This window comes from Euphorbia lathyris, chromosome 2, assembly GCF_963576675.1.
Source record: "Euphorbia lathyris chromosome 2, ddEupLath1.1, whole genome shotgun sequence".
NCBI lineage: Eukaryota > Viridiplantae > Streptophyta > Magnoliopsida > Malpighiales > Euphorbiaceae > Euphorbia > Euphorbia lathyris.
Genome location: NC_088911.1, coordinates 26,378,799 through 26,398,399, shown reverse-complemented (window position 1 = coordinate 26,398,399; position 19,601 = coordinate 26,378,799). Strand labels below are relative to the sequence as shown.

The 19,601-nt window shown below is 39.1% G+C and overlaps 2 protein-coding genes across 3 annotated transcripts; one reads left to right on the top strand and one right to left on the bottom strand.

Moving 5' to 3' along the window:
• Nucleotides 1-2,845: 2,845 nt before the first annotated feature.
• LOC136217495 (uncharacterized protein At4g00950) lies at nucleotides 2,846-4,523 on the top strand. 2 transcript variants are annotated; one of them, XM_066004091.1, is made up of 2 exons: nucleotides 2,846-3,663; nucleotides 4,133-4,523. In XM_066004091.1, the coding sequence occupies exons 1-2, from the start codon at nucleotides 3,020-3,022 to the stop codon at nucleotides 4,152-4,154; spliced, it is 666 nt and encodes a 221-aa protein (XP_065860163.1). In that variant the 5' UTR covers nucleotides 2,846-3,019; the 3' UTR covers nucleotides 4,155-4,523. The 2 variants fall into 2 exon arrangements, with proteins under 2 accessions (XP_065860163.1, XP_065860162.1); XM_066004090.1 differs by having other exon boundaries at nucleotides 2,853-3,676.
• Nucleotides 4,524-5,695: 1,172 nt separating this feature from the next.
• Nucleotides 5,696-7,776, bottom strand: LOC136217493 (uncharacterized). The gene is made up of 3 exons (XM_066004089.1): nucleotides 7,608-7,776; nucleotides 6,691-6,773; nucleotides 5,696-5,954 (listed from the first exon to the last, which is right to left on the bottom strand). Exons 1-3 carry the CDS (start codon nucleotides 7,684-7,686, stop codon nucleotides 5,928-5,930), a joined length of 189 nt encoding a protein of 62 aa, XP_065860161.1. The 5' UTR covers nucleotides 7,687-7,776; the 3' UTR covers nucleotides 5,696-5,927.
• Nucleotides 7,777-19,601: the final 11,825 nt, after the last annotated feature.

Here is a 19,601-nt window from a genome sequence, read left to right as displayed (position 1 = left end):
CTAAAGGATAAAACAAACAGATAAAGAATGAAAGAAGTCCATGCAATAACTTTCTCTTTTTATACTACTCAAAAGGCAAACGAATCAACATATATAATTATTACTAACAAGCAATGATTAAAGAACACTAAATGCTCCCGACACGCTCCCTAAAAAATAGAAAACGATAATATCTGGCAAGGTAGAAGCGAACCCCTGTCAATCAAAAAGACGCCTATAGGCGTAGAAAAATGCGTTGTTACAATCACATTAATAAGTAGACTAAGTGATAGAAAAATCAACCGTTAGGAATATAACCTCCTTATCAGTCCATCATTTCTCCAAAAATTCAAACGACATCAATGCCAAATCCCCATTCTTCAACTTATTAAGAACTATCAAGTACAACGCTTTCTGAAGCCAATACTCTTCTCGTCCTACAACAACAACAACAACAACAACAACAACAACAAAGCCTTAGTCCCAAAATGATTCGAGGTCGGCTAACATGAACCATCGTATAAAACCGTGAAATCAAGTCGTGTCAGCGACACAAATTCGCTCCCTCCACTCTGTCCTATCCACTACCATATTTTCCTCAATTCCTAGTAAACTCATATCACTCTCGATCACCCTCCTCCAAGTTTGCTTAGGTCTTCCCCTACCCCTCACTACTACATCCCTTTGCCACTCTTCGGTTCTCCTAACCGGCGCATCAAGCGCTCTACGTCTCATATGACCAAACCACCTTAGTCGGTTTTCTCTCATTTTATTCTCAATAGATGTGACCTCTACTTTTGTCCTAATTATTTCATTACTCACCCGATCCTTTCTCGTATGACCACACATCCATCTCAACATACGCATCTCCGCCACTGACATCTTATGGATGTGGCAGTGTTTCACTGCCCAACACTCCGTACCATATAACAAAGCTAGTCTAATTGCCGTCCGGTAGAATTTTCCCTTCAATCTATTAGGCATGACAGGGTCACACAGGAAACTTGTAGCACTCTTCCACTTCGACCAACCAGCTTTAATCCTATGAGCAACATCTCCATCTACTTTTCCATCCGTTTGGATAATAGATCCTAAATACCGAAAGTAATCCGAGGCCTGAACAACTCTCCCATCTAGGGTGATTATCCCTGCCTCCCTACTCCTATGGCCGCTAAACTTACACTCCAAATATTCTGTCTTACTTCGGCTCAACTTAAAGCCTCTAGATTCTAGAGTTTGTCTCCATAGTTCCAACTTCCTCTCCACTCATTCTTTCGTCTCATCAACCAACACAATATCATCTGCAAACAGCATGCACCATGGTATACCATCTTGAAGTGAACTTGTTAGTTCGTCCATAACGATGGCAAAAAGAAATGGGCTTAGTGCGGAACCTTGATGCACTCCAATCATAATAGGAAACTCTTCAGTCTTCCCAACACTAGTATGTACACTCGTGCATGCTCCCTCATACATGTCCTTTATGATGTCAATATATTTTTGCGAAATGTCTTTCCTTATCAAGACCCACCAAAGTACTTCCCTTGGTACCTTATCATATGCTTTCTCCAAGTCAATGAAAACCATATGCAAGTCTTTCTTCTTATTTCGATAGTGCTCCATTAATTGTCTCATTAGATGGATGGCTTCCATAGTTGATCTTCCCGGCATAAAGCCAAACTGGTTTTCCGAGATCTTCACCGTCCTCCTTAGCCTTTGTTCGATCACTCGCTCCCAAAGTTTCATAGTGTGACTCATTAATTTGATTCCCCAATAGTTGGCACAATCTTGGACATCGCCTTTGTTCTTATACAAAGAGATTAAGATACTTTTCCTCCATTCTGATGGCATCTTATTGTTTCTCCAAATTTTGTTGAAGAACGTCGTCAACCATTCGATTCATCTTTCTCCCAAACATCTCCAAATCTCAATAGGGATGCCATCAGGTCCTACTGCTTTCTTCAACTTCATCTTACTTAATGCCATTTTGACTTCACCCTTTTGAATTCTCCGCAGGCATTCATGATTTATCATATCGTGATGGATACTTATATCTCCAACATCTTGTCTGCGATCTCGTCCTAAAGTATAATATATTAAAGCCGGGGGGGGAGGGATATCTGATATCAGGCGAATGTAACTTTGCTACGTGATGCTTAAGAAGCCCGAACCAACTCTTAGAGATAAAGAACACATGGCATCTCCTCAATCAAATAGAGCAATATGACTACGTATCAGGAAGCTTGATTCACGAAGTCTCACTAGACTCAGTCAAGAATCCAGTCGTTACGATAATCACGCATGATCTCAAGAATCACGGACCTAATGGTCTTAAAGGATATCAGTCCCGATATCTGAGCGCACTTCCTCCTATCAACAGGAGACATGTGGCTCACCCTGCTCCTTAACTCATAATCATCTTCTATTTATTGACATCAGTATAAATAAAGTAAACTCATCTCAAGGTACGTAACATTCTGTTAAGTTTACGTTAAAACTTTTGTTTACTGACTATGATCATCCTCTAATACTTTCATAAACCGACTTAGCTATTAGCACGTGTTCGTCAAACAACGATCCCCTTTAACCATACTTCTATGCAGCTGCAGATTAACATATTTACTATCATAATTCAATCATATCATTTAATTTATCTAATTGCTCGGTTGGAGAAACTTTTAGATAGATAATTTGGTTATCCTATGCTCATCATTACTTTTGAGATATACAAAAATATGAGGAGCCTCTTATGTTCTTTTCCCCATTTATTATTTATTTAATTCTTTTCAAAACAATCTCTAAAATTAAAATTTGCACATGATGAGTGAAGCTAAGTGTAATTAGCTGTAAAAGCAAGTTAGGGTCAGCAATGAATGAAAAAGGAAAAAATGACAATTTAAGTAGCAGGAAAGCTTGGCTTTTTCCTCACCTCACCACACTACACTAGACTTTTCCTACTCCCTTCTTCTCCATTCTTATGTTTCTCAGGAGCTCTTAAATTAAAATAGATAATTGTACATACATATAAATATAGACAAATATGGGTTCTGAGACAGAATCAACACCAAGACTACAATTATTCTGCAACACAAATACTCATGCTTTGATCAATTCACCCCCCAGGTCAGGTACACTTACGCCGCCGTTTTACTCTTCAGCTGCTGTTCCTTTCCGGTGGGAAGAAGAGCCTGGAAAACCAAGAGGAGGAGGAAGTACTAGTTTTAATGCTCTTTCTAACCCCCAAATTGATTTCACCCCTAAATCCTTGGAGCTGCCGCCCAGGCTTTTACTGCTGGATCATGGAAATGGCAGCAAATTAAACTCACCCACGACGGTGCTGGACGGACCGTACATGGTGAAGCCGAGATTTCAGTCTTCTTCGTTCAGAATTATAAGAAAGGAGTGTTATGGGTCTTTTGGCCGTCGGAGTTATAGCCCTGAGAGAGAGGAGCTAAGTGCTTTGGTTGTTAGTAGAAGGTTTAAAGATAGAAGCTTTTTGGGTTCTTGGCGTTGGGGAAGGGGTAATAAAAGAGAGATTGTTGGGCCTAGCTATGTTTTTCCTAATTCCTCCATTGATAAAGAGCTTGAAGATAGCAACCCAGAGGAAGAAGAAGAGATCAGTTGCAATATTAATGTTAAGCTCACAAGGATTAGGCCATCCGGCAGCGTTTCATCTTATACCAGGTCTCGTTTCTGGGTTAGTTCTTTCCTTCCCTGCTTTCATTTTTAGCTAGTTTTTTAAGCTCAAGCATTCAAATATTATGTCCAAATCTAATTTATCATTACAACTTTAAAATGCCCAACACCACCCACTCCAAAGCAAGTTCAAGTCCTTACAGTGTCATTCCTCTCGGACTGAATACATTAGGCACCTGAACTTAGCTAAAAAAACACTGATTGTCTATCTAAACTTTAAGGATATCTCGTTAGCTATTTAAATTTATTTAAACCGACACGAATAAGCCCTTGATACTAAATGGGGATTTGTACATGAAAGGATATTTAAGCAAGTTCAGAAGACAATAAGTGACTTCAATTTTGTTCGGGGACTAATGAAACATCTCAAAAGTTTATAAATGTATTAAGCCTTCTTCTTACAAGATTATGGTGATTTTGAATATTTTAAAGAAAAGGTATGTTATTGAAAATGCAGGCTAGTATTTATGGGAGCTTGAAGCAGGTAGTTCCATGGAGGAGCAGAAAAGTAAAGAAAGAAGAGTATTCATTTGGAAAAAGATGAATGGGCATTAAATGAGTAGGAAAACGCTATGGTCCTATTATGATTGATAAATCTCTATCAATGAGAAGGACGTTTAGCTGTGAATTGTGAATGCTACTTGCCTGTAAATTGCTTTACACCGTTTGATGGCTGCTGCAGTTGCTGCTGCTGCTGCATCTTCTTGTATCTATATTAAGAAACTATTTGGAGCCATGTGGGTTAGATAATGCAGCATTAAATGTTTTGTCAATTCATGTGCACTTAATGCACTTGGGAAGACCTCAATGTATGGTTCAATTCCACTGATGGTAGTTTTCTTACTGCATTTGTTAAAATTTCATTAGTCCAGATGCTAAGATTTTCATGTTGAGTTCAATTTTTTTTTTTTTTTTTTAAAGTACTAAAAGCCTCGTCAAAGAATAAAAGCTGAACACTTGGGATTGGAGCAATCAGTACTCAAATTGTTCCTATACGACAAACAGAGAGAATAACCTACCCTCTTAACATCAGGCTGCTACTGCTGCTGAACAGTAGACCTGTTCCAAAGCCAATAAACATAGCCTGAGTGAGAAAGCAACTTAACGGCGACAAATATAGATACTTAAAAAATACCTTTACCCACTAAAACTAAAGTTTCACACACGGATTCAATTGAATTTTTCAGAGATCAGCGGGTGCTCAAACCCCAAACCCCTCTCGATCCTTAGATATGAGCAATGTTCACGGTTGCCCCAGTATGCAGCACCATCTCCCTATATGCATGGTGCATAGTAACTTTTTTCTTTAATTTGGTTCACAGAGTAGGTAACAATTAAATAGTTATTATGTGAGAATAAACAATCACTGGAAATAATTTGTAAATTTAAATTGTGTTATAGAACAAAAGATATATAATTTATCTTTATGCGATGTTTTTCTCTCATAAAACAGTTTATTTTTTCTCAACTTTTTTATATTAATTTCCAATCAAGAGCGCCGAGACTTGGCTAGAAAAATCGAGTAACCCATGGACTTTAAAAGTGTCTCGTTATTCTAATTAACCCTCTAAATCACATGGCAGAACCTTTTAAAAGTTTAGACAAGTTAAAACATGTATCATTTAAAGCAAATTCATAAAACTGATAGATTATTAATTCAAAAATGGATTGCTACACCTATGCCTAGATCCCAGATAACTGGAAATTGTATTGATAAGATCTTTTCAATCTTAACCAATATCTTATTAGGAATAGTTTTTATAACCACCTCAACAGGCTAATAGGTCAATTTAAGCAAATTCAGAGAGTCAATAAGACATTATAAACAAGTTCATGAAGCTAATGAAATACTCTTAAAGTTCATGAAACCAATCAGTTTTTCTAACCAAGTTGAGAGGACCAAACAATTCACCTTATTTATCAATTCGGTGAACCAAACAAGTATATTATTCATCTAGTTGCAGAGCCTTTGCTACAAGGTCGGCCTCAACTCTTGAATTAAACATATGAAAGCAGGTAGTAAACAAATATAAACATAATCATCAGACAAATGAATGTAGGATTTTCAAGCCGAAATCATATAATCAACATCGAAAAGAAAGGGTCCTTAGAACAGGATCGTGTTCAATTTGCAATTCCTACTCAAGAGTTTAATAATTGAAAAGGAAAGACTTATTTCATGCTGTGAATGGAGGAAGGATTCAAAACTTAAAGACGGTAGGAAGAATGTTTGACATATTGCTAATGATCCGCTATTGTTTACGCACACCTGCAAGCACCTGCCAAACGTACAACATCTCAGTATGAAGAAACCAGAGAACTATTAATACTAACTGAAAAAAATACTTCATTTCATCCAATCAATGCACTTAATAATTTAATCATGCAATTTGAATGCGATTCTTCTATAAATCATACTAAACTCATCAATGCCTGAAAACCATATTAATCCTAGGGGAGGTTCATATGTTTCATACTCAAGCCCTTCATTATGTTCTTCCGAAAAATAATGTATAATTATAAAACAAAGAACCTCAATGAAAATAACATATAACTATTCTAACCCGTAAGTACCTGGAAGAATCTTTTTTTTTTCCAGTTAACCTTGTCTGCAAACCCTTTTTTCAAATCTATTCATTTATTATGTGCGAAATACTCATGGATGGAAAAAAGAGCTGCACTTCAATAAAATGAGCAAAAGATGCAGCACATTTTCCATAAATATATAATTCATCAATTAAGATTCATTCACTTAAAACAGGATTGGAACGCAAAAAGGAAAAAAAAAGGAACCATGTCCCGGAAGAAAAAGAACAAAAACAACTAACATTGTCCATCCAATTGCTTCAAATTATATCAGGTGTTAAGCCTAAAGAAGTTTAAAATACAACTATGATATCCTACCCTGGGAAAAGATAAAAGGGAAAATGTATTCCAACATCATGATGCATAATGAAGTGATAAAAGTCTAATCAGGAAAGATGCAGAAAAGTTCTAGCAACCTCCAACACTTACATCACTTAAGGCAGGCTGAGGAACCTGCTTGCCTGATTCAAAAGAGTCCAAAATGGGCCTTACAACTGCTGGAAGAAAAAGACCTGAAATTTTGATAAATATAAATCAATTATGCTTTGCTTGAATGATCATACCAATTTATGGCAGAATAAGTATGTAGAATATAGCAGACAAAAGTAAACAATACAAGTCCACTTCATGCGTCACTGCTTGGCGTTTCTCCAGTTTGTTAACAGGCATGCTAGAAAATGTCCAAGTGCCAATCATAAAATCACAACGCTTGCTCTTTTGAATAGCCATACAAGTGGTTCTACTTGTAAGTTGTTACCAAATGATAGTAGACAATATTGTCAAAGTAAACTTATTTTAACTTATGAATAATACGAGGCTATGAGCACTAAACAGATACTAGGTAAATTCAACTAATACATCCCAATGATTAGTTTAAACACATTCGCCAAATCTATATTGCTGATATTCTGCTACTCCTTTCTCTTCAAAAATGAAATCCCTAAAACTGTCCAAATTTAGATTCATAAGTTCGATGAGAATGCCCAATTAACAAAAACCTAACATATACTAATCCCGATCATCGATAGTAAAAATTCAGCAATCAATTACATCATGAAACCAGAAAAGATCAGTAGTCTGAATTGAAGATAATGCAGAGAGGGGAAAAGCTTTAAACCCCAAAAAAACTCCACCGCGATTTGCATCGTCCATAGCATGTAAATTAAATTGAAGTAAACCAATAAGAGTTATGAGAAACGAAACAAAATCATCATAATTTACAGTGTGTCAAATCTAATCCAACTTTTCAAAACAAAAAGGAAATAGAAAATGGTAAGATCAGATTGCAAGAGAAAGTTTGAAAGGTAGGAGGTAAAAGGAGAGAAGATGTGTTCTGGAAGACGTACCAACTCCGGCGATAATGCAAGAAGCAGCGACAACAGGCTCTTGCACTATGAAAATCTTTAGTTTCTCCATCACCGCCATCTTTGCCTGTGTTTTCTTTCTCGCGAAATTTCAGAAATTCGCCCTCTCAGCTGAAAAGGAATCTGGATTCTGGACTCTGAAATTTGATGCGCAACACTGCATTGCACACTACTACGCATACCTGGATTGGGCCATTGGCCCACTATGAAGCTTTCATTTATTTATTTATTATTTATTTTATTTTTTTTTATAATTTGTCTCTCAGTCGTTATTTATTTATATATAAAAAACTTTCATTTATTTTTATTTTATTTCCGAAATAGAAATAGAAAAAGGAAAAGAAAATCTATCTAGCTCCATTTGTTTCTCAAAAAACATTATTCTGAATAGTATTTTTCTTATTTTATGTTTTGTAAGTTTAAAAAATAAGTAAAAAAATCATTTCACTAATTAAAAGAAAATTTTATTTAAAAAATGAGAATAACTTTTCATCTTTTTTTAAGATTATTTTCAAAAAAAAATACTACAAAAATAATAAAGAGAGAGAAAATAAAATGTTTCTATTTTTCTACAAAGTATTTTCAATAAAAAATAGGGTAAAATTTGAAAAAAAAAAAAAAAAGTATACTTTCACATTTTGCGAAACATATACTCATGGATTTTTTTTTCCTGTTTCAACAAGGATTGAAGTTTTTGGTTCCGCTAAAAGCGATTAGTTTGACCCATTACGACCTTAAAATGGAAAGAATTAAAGTTGTTCAGTACCACATTACAATAGAACCTTTATTTTTCAAAAGTGGATTACTATACCCAGCCACAATTTCCAACACTTAGCCTTGGAAAAAGACTAAAATACCCTTTTATAAAATTTCAAAATTCTCAAATTCTCTCAAACAACCTAAACTCTCTTTAATCTAATTCGGACTAATTTATTAACGAAAAACATAGATCGGGAGAGGAGCGGCCGCGGGAAAGGACTCATGGTACGTAATTTGCATCGAAATTTGATTGATTTACGGTTCTATTTACTAAATCGGATTTTTTTTTAAAAATCCGATTTATGTGTCGAGACGTATGAACATCACGTCCCGACACAGGTAGGGGCGTATGAGGCGTAATGTTCATACGCCCCATCTGTGGTGGAGGCGTGATACTCATACGCAACCACCACAAATAGGGCGTATGAACAACACGCATCCACCTGTGTGGGGGCGTGATGTTCATACACCCGGGGTAAATTTTTTTAAAATTATAGTTAGAATAATTTTTTAAAATTTTTATTTTTATTTTCTAGTTTAAAATATTTTTATTTAGTTAGAATAATATTTTTTATTTTCATACGCCCGTGATACTCATACGCCATCACCATTCTCGCTCCAACAGCGAATATGTAAGTTTTTTATTATTTATTTATTATTATTTTATCTATGTTTTTTTCTAATATTTAATTTTGTGCAGTGGGTTAGCCGTTTGGCAGACGTCGCTCAGCTGGAGATCGCACTCGTGCCCGCTGAGCAGACTCCACCAGTTAGGACTGATCTGGAGCAGATTATGGAGGAATGAAACCAGACGAATTGACTTGTTGTAATTTTTTAATATTTAGAATTCTTTAGAACTTATTGTTTTTAACGCATTTTAATACATATTTGATATTTCATGTATATTATTTAATTATAATGTTAATAATTAAAATATTTAGAATATTTTAGAATAATTATAATAATTATAATTATTTTATAATTATTATTTTTTTAAAACAAAAAATAAAATTCATAAAAATGAGAGAGCGGCTGAAAGAGAACAGGGTGCGGGAGCGGTCGTCTGAGAGGGGGCCGGCAGGCGATGGGGGGGGAGTGGCTGAGGGCGGGCTGGTCGGATCGGGAGGCGGGGAAGGCAGGGGATACGGATCTATGGTCGGATGGGGATGGGGAGGAGAGTCGAGGGAGATCGGCGGCCATAGGGGTTGGTTATGGCGGATCTGGATCTGGGCTGGGAGAGGAAGGGGGGCGCCATCTTGCGGTGAGGCAGGGGAGTGAGGCGGCTGTGCATGGATTGGGCGGTGTCGGTTGCGGCATCCCGGGAGAGATAGGGGCAAGGCTTGCGGGGGCCGTGGAGGGTGCTGGGGGCGCTAGAGGCAGCGGCAACGCGGAAGTTTCAGGGGCGATGAGAACGGTTCTGGGGGGAGGCGCAGTGGGCGCTGGTGCCGGGCCAAGGGGAGGGGAGTGCTTGCTGCTGGCGGGGCAGAAGACGCGCGGCATGCTGGCTGTGGGCGTAACGCGAGTGCGAGTGCAGGAGGGGCTCAGGCCCTGGCCAGCGACGGATTGCCGGATGGGAATCTGACTAGTAGGGGGGCTCATTCTCATATGGATGAGGCGACCGCCAAAGGGCAGTCTATGGGGAATGGGTCTCCCAGGTCTAATAATGGTCTGGAAATTAAGAACAATTTTGTTCCAGGAATAGGGAAAATGTCGTGGAAAGATACAGTCATGGGAGTAGGAGGAGCCGGGTTTAGATGAAGGTTTTTTGGAGGATGATTCGGATGGGTTCTGTTCTGATTCAGATGAGGAGGGCGAGGAAAAAGATGATCCGTTATGCCTAGTGATTTAGCTCTCCTTGTCCGATAAGGGGGCTTTTAGGGCTAAATAGAAGTTATCGTTAATAGTAACTGTGCTTGGAAAAAAAATTAGTTTTAATTATTTCGCCCAGCGGATCCAAGCACAGTGGGCTAAAAAAGGAAAAGTCAGTATTATTGACTTGGAAAATGATTACTATGTGATCAAATTTACCCGGGCGGAGGATTATAATGCAGTGATTAATGGAGGACCTTATATTATTTCTAATCAAGTTTTGGCCTTAAGGCCATGGGCCCCTAATTTCAATCCATATGATTGTTCAGTGAGTAGAATTCTGACTTGGGTCAGGTTTCCTAACCTACCAATAGAATATTATAATGGAGCCTTTCTTAATAAGATAGGGGGGTTGTTGGTCCCGTGTGATTAGTTCCAGGGGGGGGGGGGTTAGGAACTAATATAACTTTTTCGTTTATTTATGCTGACTTAATATAATTTTTTAAGTAACTCAACTTAGTTTAGGTCAGCACGGCCGAGAGATGTAAGACAGTTTTAGTCAGATGCTGACTAGAGCTGTTTTACACGTGAGTTGGGAATTAACACTTGAGGTCAGCTTCCAACTCAGCACCAGATTACTCAGTGTCAACTTTTTACGATTTATATACTGAGCAATTTAATCAAGCAACACTTACAAATATATATTGAGAGAGAGTTAGAGATTACTCAGCACGACTTATCCTGGTTCGGCCTCTCCGCCTATGTCCAGTCCCTAGAGTCCCTCCGGGCTTTTTCAATCCAATACTGAGCTCTTTAAAGGTAGAGTACAAACCGTTTACAAGGCAGTTGGATATGCAAGAGTACCTTCCTCTATTCGTCTACTCAACCCTTACTAAGTGCTATAACCGAACACCTAGATTTCTCTACCACTGAGTACTTAAAACCGAGTACTCAGCACAACTCTCTCAATTTCACAATTGATACAAACTTTAGATGATTACAAAATCAATCTAGCTTTTACACAGAGATAGAAATTTGGTGTAAGATCTTTTTCTTGTTTTGATGTGCTTTGTATGTATACTCTTTTTCTCTTGTATTGTTTCGGCAATCGGCAAAGGATCCAAGAATGAACTTGTCCTTTTATAGTTAAAATCTGAAAACTAAATCATTTGAAGCTGGATCTATCCATTAGATTCAAACGGTTCTTCATGCGACATTGTTCTGGTCAGCTTCAGATTTGCAGGCCAATCCTGTCGTCTGAATTTGGCAGGCCTCAGGCTTGTCTTCTTCTCGCAGGTTCGTCTTCTAGCGCCAGTTTCGTCTTTTAGCTAGAAGACAGTTGACCCATGCGTCTCGAAACTATATCCTTGCATGATTCCAAAGCTCCTGAGTTGGCGTAGATCACTGTCGGATCTTGTCTTTTAACAAACGGATCATTGGTGCTGTCCTGAAGAGCACTCAACTTTACTTTGATAGCCGTTGTCTCTGATCGTTGCTATTTATGATACTGAGTTGCTTTTTACTCAGCTTTCATGATCAGCTTCGTTGTGCAAGATACTGTTCCAAAGAAGATATTTTCGAGTTACGTTCTCTTCAGCTTCTGCGGTCAGCTTTATCTGCACGTTTCAGTTCTGAAGAAGACTTTCCTTCTTTTCATGCTGAGTTATACTTTTACTCAACTCGTGCTATGTTATAATGCTGACTACGTTCTGTCTTACTTTGATTCCTATTCTTATATATATATATATATTTATTCTTAACATTGAACAAACGCATTAGTACAATTAAATCAAAGCACATAAATTTAATTGTCTTAATCATGGATTAACTTAAATAATTTTGTCAAATCAAAATCATGTGGAAAGGTGTTTCAACAAACTCCCCCATTTTGATGTTGGCAAAATATTTAATTAATGAAACTCAGCATTGAGATTCCCTATGATTGAAATTCTTTTTATACTTCTGAAGCTACTCCTCCGTAAGGGTTGCATCTATTAACTTAACTTAATTCTAAGCCTTCTAAGATTTAATCGAGTAAACGATAAGACATGCCTATACTGACTTAGTTCAATTCTAGACCTTCCAAGATCTAATTCAGATGAGCCTAGGTCAGTCTTCAGAAGAGGTCAATGTATGGAACATATTTTTACTCAGTTTGATACATGGTCTGTTTGGGTATCAGAGTTATGAAGAAATGTATCAGAGCTTATTGAATCATGTATCATAGCAAATGGAAGGATATATCAGAGCTAATGTGTACTGAGTATGTTCCATTTTAATTTTTGTTTGTTTGTTCATTTAAGACAGATTAGCATATAGCACACCAAGTAAGCATCGCATGTAAATAAGTCAGTTTGAACAAAAAGATGCTTAAAATAGATGGATGATCAGCATACAAAATATGATAGAACACGCCAGATAAACTACAAGTCAAGTATTAAAACTAGCCAATCTATTTCTTCCTGTTGACTTGAGCTTGGTGAGCAAGATTAACTTTGCCTTTCCCTTTGGCGGTTCTATGTTGCTGACTACCGGATGCTTCCCCCGATTTATGCTGAGTTGCATCAGCTTGTTCTTTCTCCCCCGTTTTGCCAGCATCGGGTTGAGGAGGAGAGAAGGTGTCATTAAGAACAGTATGAGTCAGTCTTGCTGAGTACGCTTGGAGTTGACTCGTACTCTCCCTAAGACCATCGAAAACTGTAATGCCATCATCCAGAGTGGGTCCGGGGATCCGAATGGAAGCACTTAGCATACTGAGAAGATACTCTTGTGACCTCCCGACCCATGTGATAGTGTCAGTCATCTTGGCATAAGCTTGATGATACATTTTGAGCAAAGCCGAATCGTAGAACTGACGTTGAGCATTTGTATAGCGGACATGTTTCAATGTGGCTTGGGAATATTGCAGAATTTCATTAGTCTTTACCAGGTCAGTGTCCATTTCTTCTTTACTCAGATTGAGTAGACGAACGGCTTCACTTATTTGCTCGATGGAACACTGGGAGGAGGAGGAAATTAGGTCATGAGCTCCGGTCAGCTTAGAGTTCAGCTGGGTGAAGTGTTGATTAATCTCAGCAGAAGTGGCATATGCCGAGTTCACAGCTGAAAGGTCGTTGATTTGTCCTTGGAGGGAATTCATGTGATTCACCATCATCAGCTGGAGTTCACCCAGTCTCACTATAGAGTCTTGCTTGGGTTGTTGAGATTGAAGGGTTGTCATGACACTCAGCAAGTCTTTGAGACCTTTGATTTCTGCCAGAAGCTGAGTGACTGAAGAGACCTATGTTGGCTCAACATGAGTAGACCCGGCAGCATTGGCATGAGCTGGGTTAAGATCCTGGAGTAGGGATTGAGCTGAGTCAATGATTCTGCGCCCAGACTCAGTTGCATTCAGATAAGCGTAAGATGCATCAGGATGTTGCTCAGCGGTCGGAATATGGTTAGCACCGGATGGAGGAGGTGTTTGGTGTTGTCCAGACTTAGATGTGCCAGCTTAGTCAGCAGCTGGTCTTTGATTTATAGCAACAGCCGAAGCTGACTGGTTGTCATTCTGCAGTGAAGGATTTGGAAGAGGTGGATCGGCAGAGATATTGACCTGCTCAGTTTCAGCTTGAAGTTGAGTTGAAGGTGAAGGTTGAGGAATTTTAGAGCTGACGTGAGCAGAATTGTCCTGTGCTAACTCAGTTGTTTGATTAGCAGGAACCTCGAGCACTTGCTCGGCAGGAATTGGATTTTTAGGAGTCTTGGCTTGTTCCTTAGTTTGAGAAACAGAGGCTTGCTTTTCCGTTGGTTGGTCTGGAGTTAGTTCAGAGAAGAATTGAAACTGAAGTTTTGTGAGGGCAGAAATCGGTTCTCTTAATGGAGAATCATCCATAATGTCTATTGGATCTGCCTTGTGAGCCTTGCGCTTGAAACGCTTATCAGAGCTGACCTTTTTGGTTGGAGGTGAGGGATCAGCAGGAATGGAGTCAAGAGACTCAGATAAGGAGTTCAGCCCTAGGTCAGTATTGAGATCCTTCACAACTTTGTCTGTGAGCTCAGCATCAACTGTTTGAGTTTGCTCAGCATCAACTTCCCCACTTGGCTCAACATTTGCTGTTTGGTCAACATTAAACTGACCTCCAAGATCACCCAGTTCTTCTTCTGGGTCAGCAAGCGGTTTCTCAAGATCGATATCTTGACTTCTCATAAAGTATGAATCTTCAGAGATTACACAGTCAAGAGGTAGTGCATCGATTGGGTTCATATCAGATGTTTTCTTCTTCTTCCTCAGAGGTGTCTCCGGAATGTCCTCACTTTCGACTTCCTCAGGCTTAGCTTGCCTCTTCAGTTTTTCTGCTGACTTAGGTTCATCCTGACCGTGCTCAGTATCTGCTTTCTTTGCACTGGATATTATTCTCAACTTCTTCGGAACTGTGTTGACGTCCTTTGCTGACTGGTGAGCTTTCCGCTTTTTGTCTTGTCGAGTTCGGTCAGTTGGTTTCACCAACACTTTCTTTCCCTTCTTAGACGGCACATCTTGTGCCTCTTCAATCACGACCCCCTTTCCTTTCTTGGGTTTAATGGGTTGGTCATAGGCCAAGCCGAATAGTATGGTTGCAGTAATTTCTGTTCCCCAAACATTAATCTCCTCAACTAAGCTTACCTTGTAGTCTTTGAGTATCTTGGTGATTAGTGAGCCTAACCTGAGTGTGCCCGTACTTCGTTGGAAGGCCCCGATAAGAAACACATGCATATTAAGTGGTTGGTAGGTTAGCATGTGGCAAATGAAGCACTGCTCAAAATTAGACGCCGAGGATGTGGAATTGACCTTGGGGAATATGAAGTTTGTCAGAATATAATGGGCCATCTTCTGATTCTGACCCATAGAAGTGCTAGCGATTTCTCCAACGTGACCAGCGGGTTTACAAAACTCAGCAAGATAGTCAATTTTGGCATGATCGTTCATGGTTCTGAGTTTGGTTCCTCCATTGGTCAGTTTGAGTAGTTTACCAAGATAGGGAGGATTGACGAAGATTTCTTTTCCCTTGACCTTGGTAACCATCTAATCACGGTCATCATCAGCAGCTCTTAAATTGGCGTAGAATTCCCTTACCAATTCGGGATAAGTGGGTTCTCGAAGAGAAAATAGCCCGGCCCAGCCATTTTTCGAAATCCATTCGCAAAAGGGTTTTTCGGCTTCTACAAATCCCTTAGAGAACCAGCGAGAATGGTCGATCTTCCAGCCCCTTACACTGCTGAAGACAGGAGAGTATATTCTTTCGGTCGGTTTCTTCTCCTTTTTCTTCTGTTTCTTTGATGATGTTGCTTGGTCAGCTTGGGGTTTCTTACTCGGAGTAATGACCTTAGACTGGTCATGCTGACCATGACCTTGAGACTCATTTGAAGTCTCTACGTATTCCTGCTGAATGGGAGACGGAGGATTTTCATCGGAGCAATTTCGGTCGTAATCGCCACCGGAGATATTCTGAGAATCCGACATGATTTTCTCAAGGATTTTTAGAGTATTTGAAGATTTAGGGATTTTAGAGAGAGAGAGAGATGGAGATCAGTTGCCAGAGATTTCAAATGTAAAGAGATGTGAGTGGGAATTCGTCCACAATTTATAGGTGTGTCGAGTTGATCCGATACGTTGGAGTAGTCGTTTTACCTCAAGATGATCAAACGACAACATTCTGGCATTTATGACATGTTCGGCGCATTTGTTTTCTAATTATTGTGCTTACCTCATCCTAGGTGGCTATTTATGGCGCGTGTGCAAGCATTAAATGTGCAAATGGATTTTACTCAGCATTTGGAATTTTAAACGTTTGAGATACTGAGTGCTCAGTTTTATGTAGAGTAAATTTCTATGCAAAGTAACTCAACCTATAGTAATCACTCAACATGTATGTCTGGTCAGCACAAGGTGATTCTATGTTATTCAAGTTAGCTCAGTTTGAGTAAGTTACTTAGCATGCAATGACTACTCAGTATATAGTATAATCACTCAATATTGATCTGGCAAAGATTATTGAAGAGGATTACACATACCGATAGCTTCCCTTAGTATGCAGAATTGCTCACGAGCCAAAGGCTTAGTGAAGATATCCGCAAGCTGTTCATCTGTTGGTACGTAGGTCAGCTTTATCTCACCCTTGACTAAATGGTCTCTTATGAAGTGATGCCTTATGCTGACATGCTTCATTCTGCTGTGTTGGATTGGATTTTTGGACAGGTCAATAGCGCTTTTGTTATCGCATTTGACTTCGATAGTATCTGTTTTAACTCCATAATCCTCTAGCTGTTGCTTAATCCATAGGACTTGGGCTACATAGCTTCCAGCAGCAATGTACTCAACTTCAGTTGTAGACAGGGCGACTGATGACTGCTTCTTGCTGAACCAAGACACTAGACAACTTCCTAGGAAGTGACATCCTCCCGAAATACTCTTACGTTCTAGCTTGTCCCGTCCATAGTCAGCATCAGTGTATCCAATGAGTGTGAAGTCATTCGAGTTTGGATACCACAAACCTGCATTAACCGAGCTCTGCAAATATCTAAAAATTCTTTTCACACCTATAAGATGAGATTCTCTGGGGTCAGTTTGATATCTTGCGCAATAACATACTGAGTACTGAATATCAGGTCTACTAGCAGTAAGATAGAGTAAAGAGCCAATCATACCTCAATATAACTTGCTGTCTACAGACTTACCTTTTTCGTCAGCATAAAGGACAGTGTCAGTACCCACTAGGGTTGATATGGGCTTACATTCTTCCATATCGAATTTCTTTAACATTTCTTTGGCGTACTTGGACTGACTAATAAAGATGCCGTTCTTCCCTTGCTTGATTTGAAGACCAAGGAAGAAGTTGAGTTCGCCCATCATGGACATCTCGAACTCAGTTTGCATCTGTTTACTAAATTCTTTGCACATATAATCATCAGTAGCACCAAAGATTATATCATCTACGTAAATTTGTGCCAGCAGGGTATTTTTACCCTTTTTCTTAATGAATAAGGTTGTGTCAGCTTTGCCTCTGACATAGTTCCTGGTCAGCAGGAAATTGGTCAACCTCTCGTACCAAGCACGTGGTGCTTGTTTCAGGCCGTACAGGGCCTTCTTGAGTTTATAAACGTGGTTTGGAAATTTTGGATCTTCAAACCCTGGAGGCTGACTAACATATACCTCCTCGTTTATAAATCCATTAAGAAAAGCACTTTTGACATCCATTTGATATAGTTTGAAGTTCATGAAACTAGCATATGCACATAATATACGTATAGCCTCTAACCTAGCAACGGGAGCAAAGGTTTCACCGTAGTCAATGCCCTCTTGCTGACTATAGCCTTGAGCTACCAGTCGGGCTTTGTTCCTGACTATATTGCCTTGCTCATCTAATTTATTTCTAAAGACCCACTTAGTTCCTATGGTCTTTTGATTCCTAGGTTTAGGTACTAAATCCCATACCTCATTTCTTTTGAACTGATCAAGCTCCTCTTGCATAGCATTGATCCAATGTTCATCGTGCTCAGCATCCGAGAAGTTCTTTGGCTCATGTACTGAGACAAATGCAACGTTGCTGAGGTATTTTCTAAGTTGAACTCTCATCATCAGCTTGTTTTCAGCAGCATCAAGAATGGACTTCTCCGAGTGTCCTCTTGGAATTTTGACTTCTTTAGGTAATGTTGAGTTGTCTAGAATAGGTGTTTCTACAATATCTGCAGGAGTAGATTGGTCAGCAAAGGTAATTTCAGGTTCGTGTTTACCTTTGGTCAGCCCTTGCACAGATGACTCAGAGGCTTCATTTTGGTCACCGGAAGCTGAGCTTGGTTCATCTTCGACATACTGAGTTGTCTTTCCTGCAGGGCCAGTTTCATCGAACTCGATATGGACAGACTCTTCTACACCTTGAGTTCGTTTATTATACACCCTATATGCTTTACTGTTAGTTGAGTATCCTAAAAAGATCGCTTCGTCAGCTTTAGCATCAAATTTAGCAAGGTTATCTTTTGTGTTGAGTATAAAACATTTACACCCAAAGGCACGAAAGTACCCAATATTGGCCTTTCGTCCTTTCCAAAGTTCATAAGGGGTTTTCTTGAGTATAGGTCTAACTAAATCCCTATTCAGTATATAACATGCTGTGTGGACAGCTTCACCCCAGAAATACTTTGGAAGCCTATTTTCGCTCAGCATTGTCCTAGCAATTTCGACTATTGTTCTGTTCTTCCTTTCAACAACCCCATTTTGTTGAGGCGTCCTAGGAGCAGAAAATTTATGGTCAATGCCACTGACTTCACAGAATTCATCAAACTGTTGGTTTTTGAATTCTCTGCCATTATCACTTCTAATATGAGCTACTCTTAGGTCTTTGTCATTTTCAAACTTTTTAATCAATGTTATGAACATCTCAAATGTTTCATCCTTGCTACTCGGCAAGATGATCCAAGTATACCGAGAGAAATCGTCTACAATGACTAAGAAAAATTTCTTACCGCCCAAGCTGAGTGACTGGACAGGTCCGAAAAGGTCCAAGTGTAGTAATTCCAGTGGTCTCTTGGTTGAGACAATATTTTTACTTTGAAAAGACCTTTTTGTTTGTTTACCTTGCTGAGAAGCATTACATAATTGATCTTTTTCAAATTTCAATTTGGGCAACCCTCAACTAATTGCTTTCTAGCTAATTTGGCAAGGAGGTCCATGCTTACATGACCAAGTCTCCTATGCCATAGCCAGGAGTTATCCTCTTTGGACACTAAGCATATATTTTTAGAAAACTGTTTTTCTAAACTCAACATACATACATTGTCAACACGAGTGGCAGTTAAAATCAAATCGTTTGTTTTTCCCTCGAGTATCCGACACTGAGTGGCGTCAAATATAACCTTTCTACCATTGTCACACAGCTGAGCTACGCTCAATAGGTTATATTTGAGACCTTTAACTAAGGAGACTGACTCAATAGTAGGGTTACCTCCGATGGTACCTGATCCAACTATCTTACCCTTTTTATTGTCTCCAAAGCTTACGTTACCACCTCGTTTAAGCTCAAGTGTAATGAACTGAGTTTCATCACCAGTTATATGCCTCGAGCATGTGTTGTCAATATACCAAAGCTTTGACTTCTCCACGCACCTCAGGCTCACCTGCATTTTGAATCACTCATCTTTAGGTACCCAATTCTTTTTGGGTCCTCGTTGGTTAGCATAGACAGGTGCTATATCACGTTTTAATTTGTGACGACATACATTTATGGTGTGGCCTTGTTTACCACAGAAGTCATAATGAGTTACCCTTTTAGGGTGACTTTGTCTTTGGTCAGCACCATTGTGCTGAGCATGCCAACATACCTTAGTGGTATGGCCTTTCTTTCCGCAGAAATCACATTGGACAATCCGCTTATTATACCAACACACATCTAT

Excerpts from the sequence above, each read along its gene's own strand:
- LOC136217493 (XM_066004089.1), bottom strand. The coding sequence starts at position 7,686 with ATGGCGGTGATGGAGAAACTAAAGATTTTCATAGTGCAAGAGCCTGTT. Across the intron at positions 6,774-7,607 it reads TTGCATTATCGCCGGAGTTG|GTCTTTTTCTTCCAGCAGTT; the intron begins GTACGTCTTCCA and ends TCAAAATTTCAG. Across the intron at positions 5,955-6,690 it reads CTCAGCCTGCCTTAAGTGAT|GTGCTTGCAGGTGTGCGTAA; the intron begins GTAAGTGTTGGA and ends TACGTTTGGCAG.
- LOC136217495 (XM_066004090.1), top strand. The coding sequence starts at position 3,020 with ATGGGTTCTGAGACAGAATCAACACCAAGACTACAATTATTCTGCAAC. Across the intron at positions 3,677-4,132 it reads ATACCAGGTCTCGTTTCTGG|GCTAGTATTTATGGGAGCTT; the intron begins GTTAGTTCTTTC and ends TTGAAAATGCAG.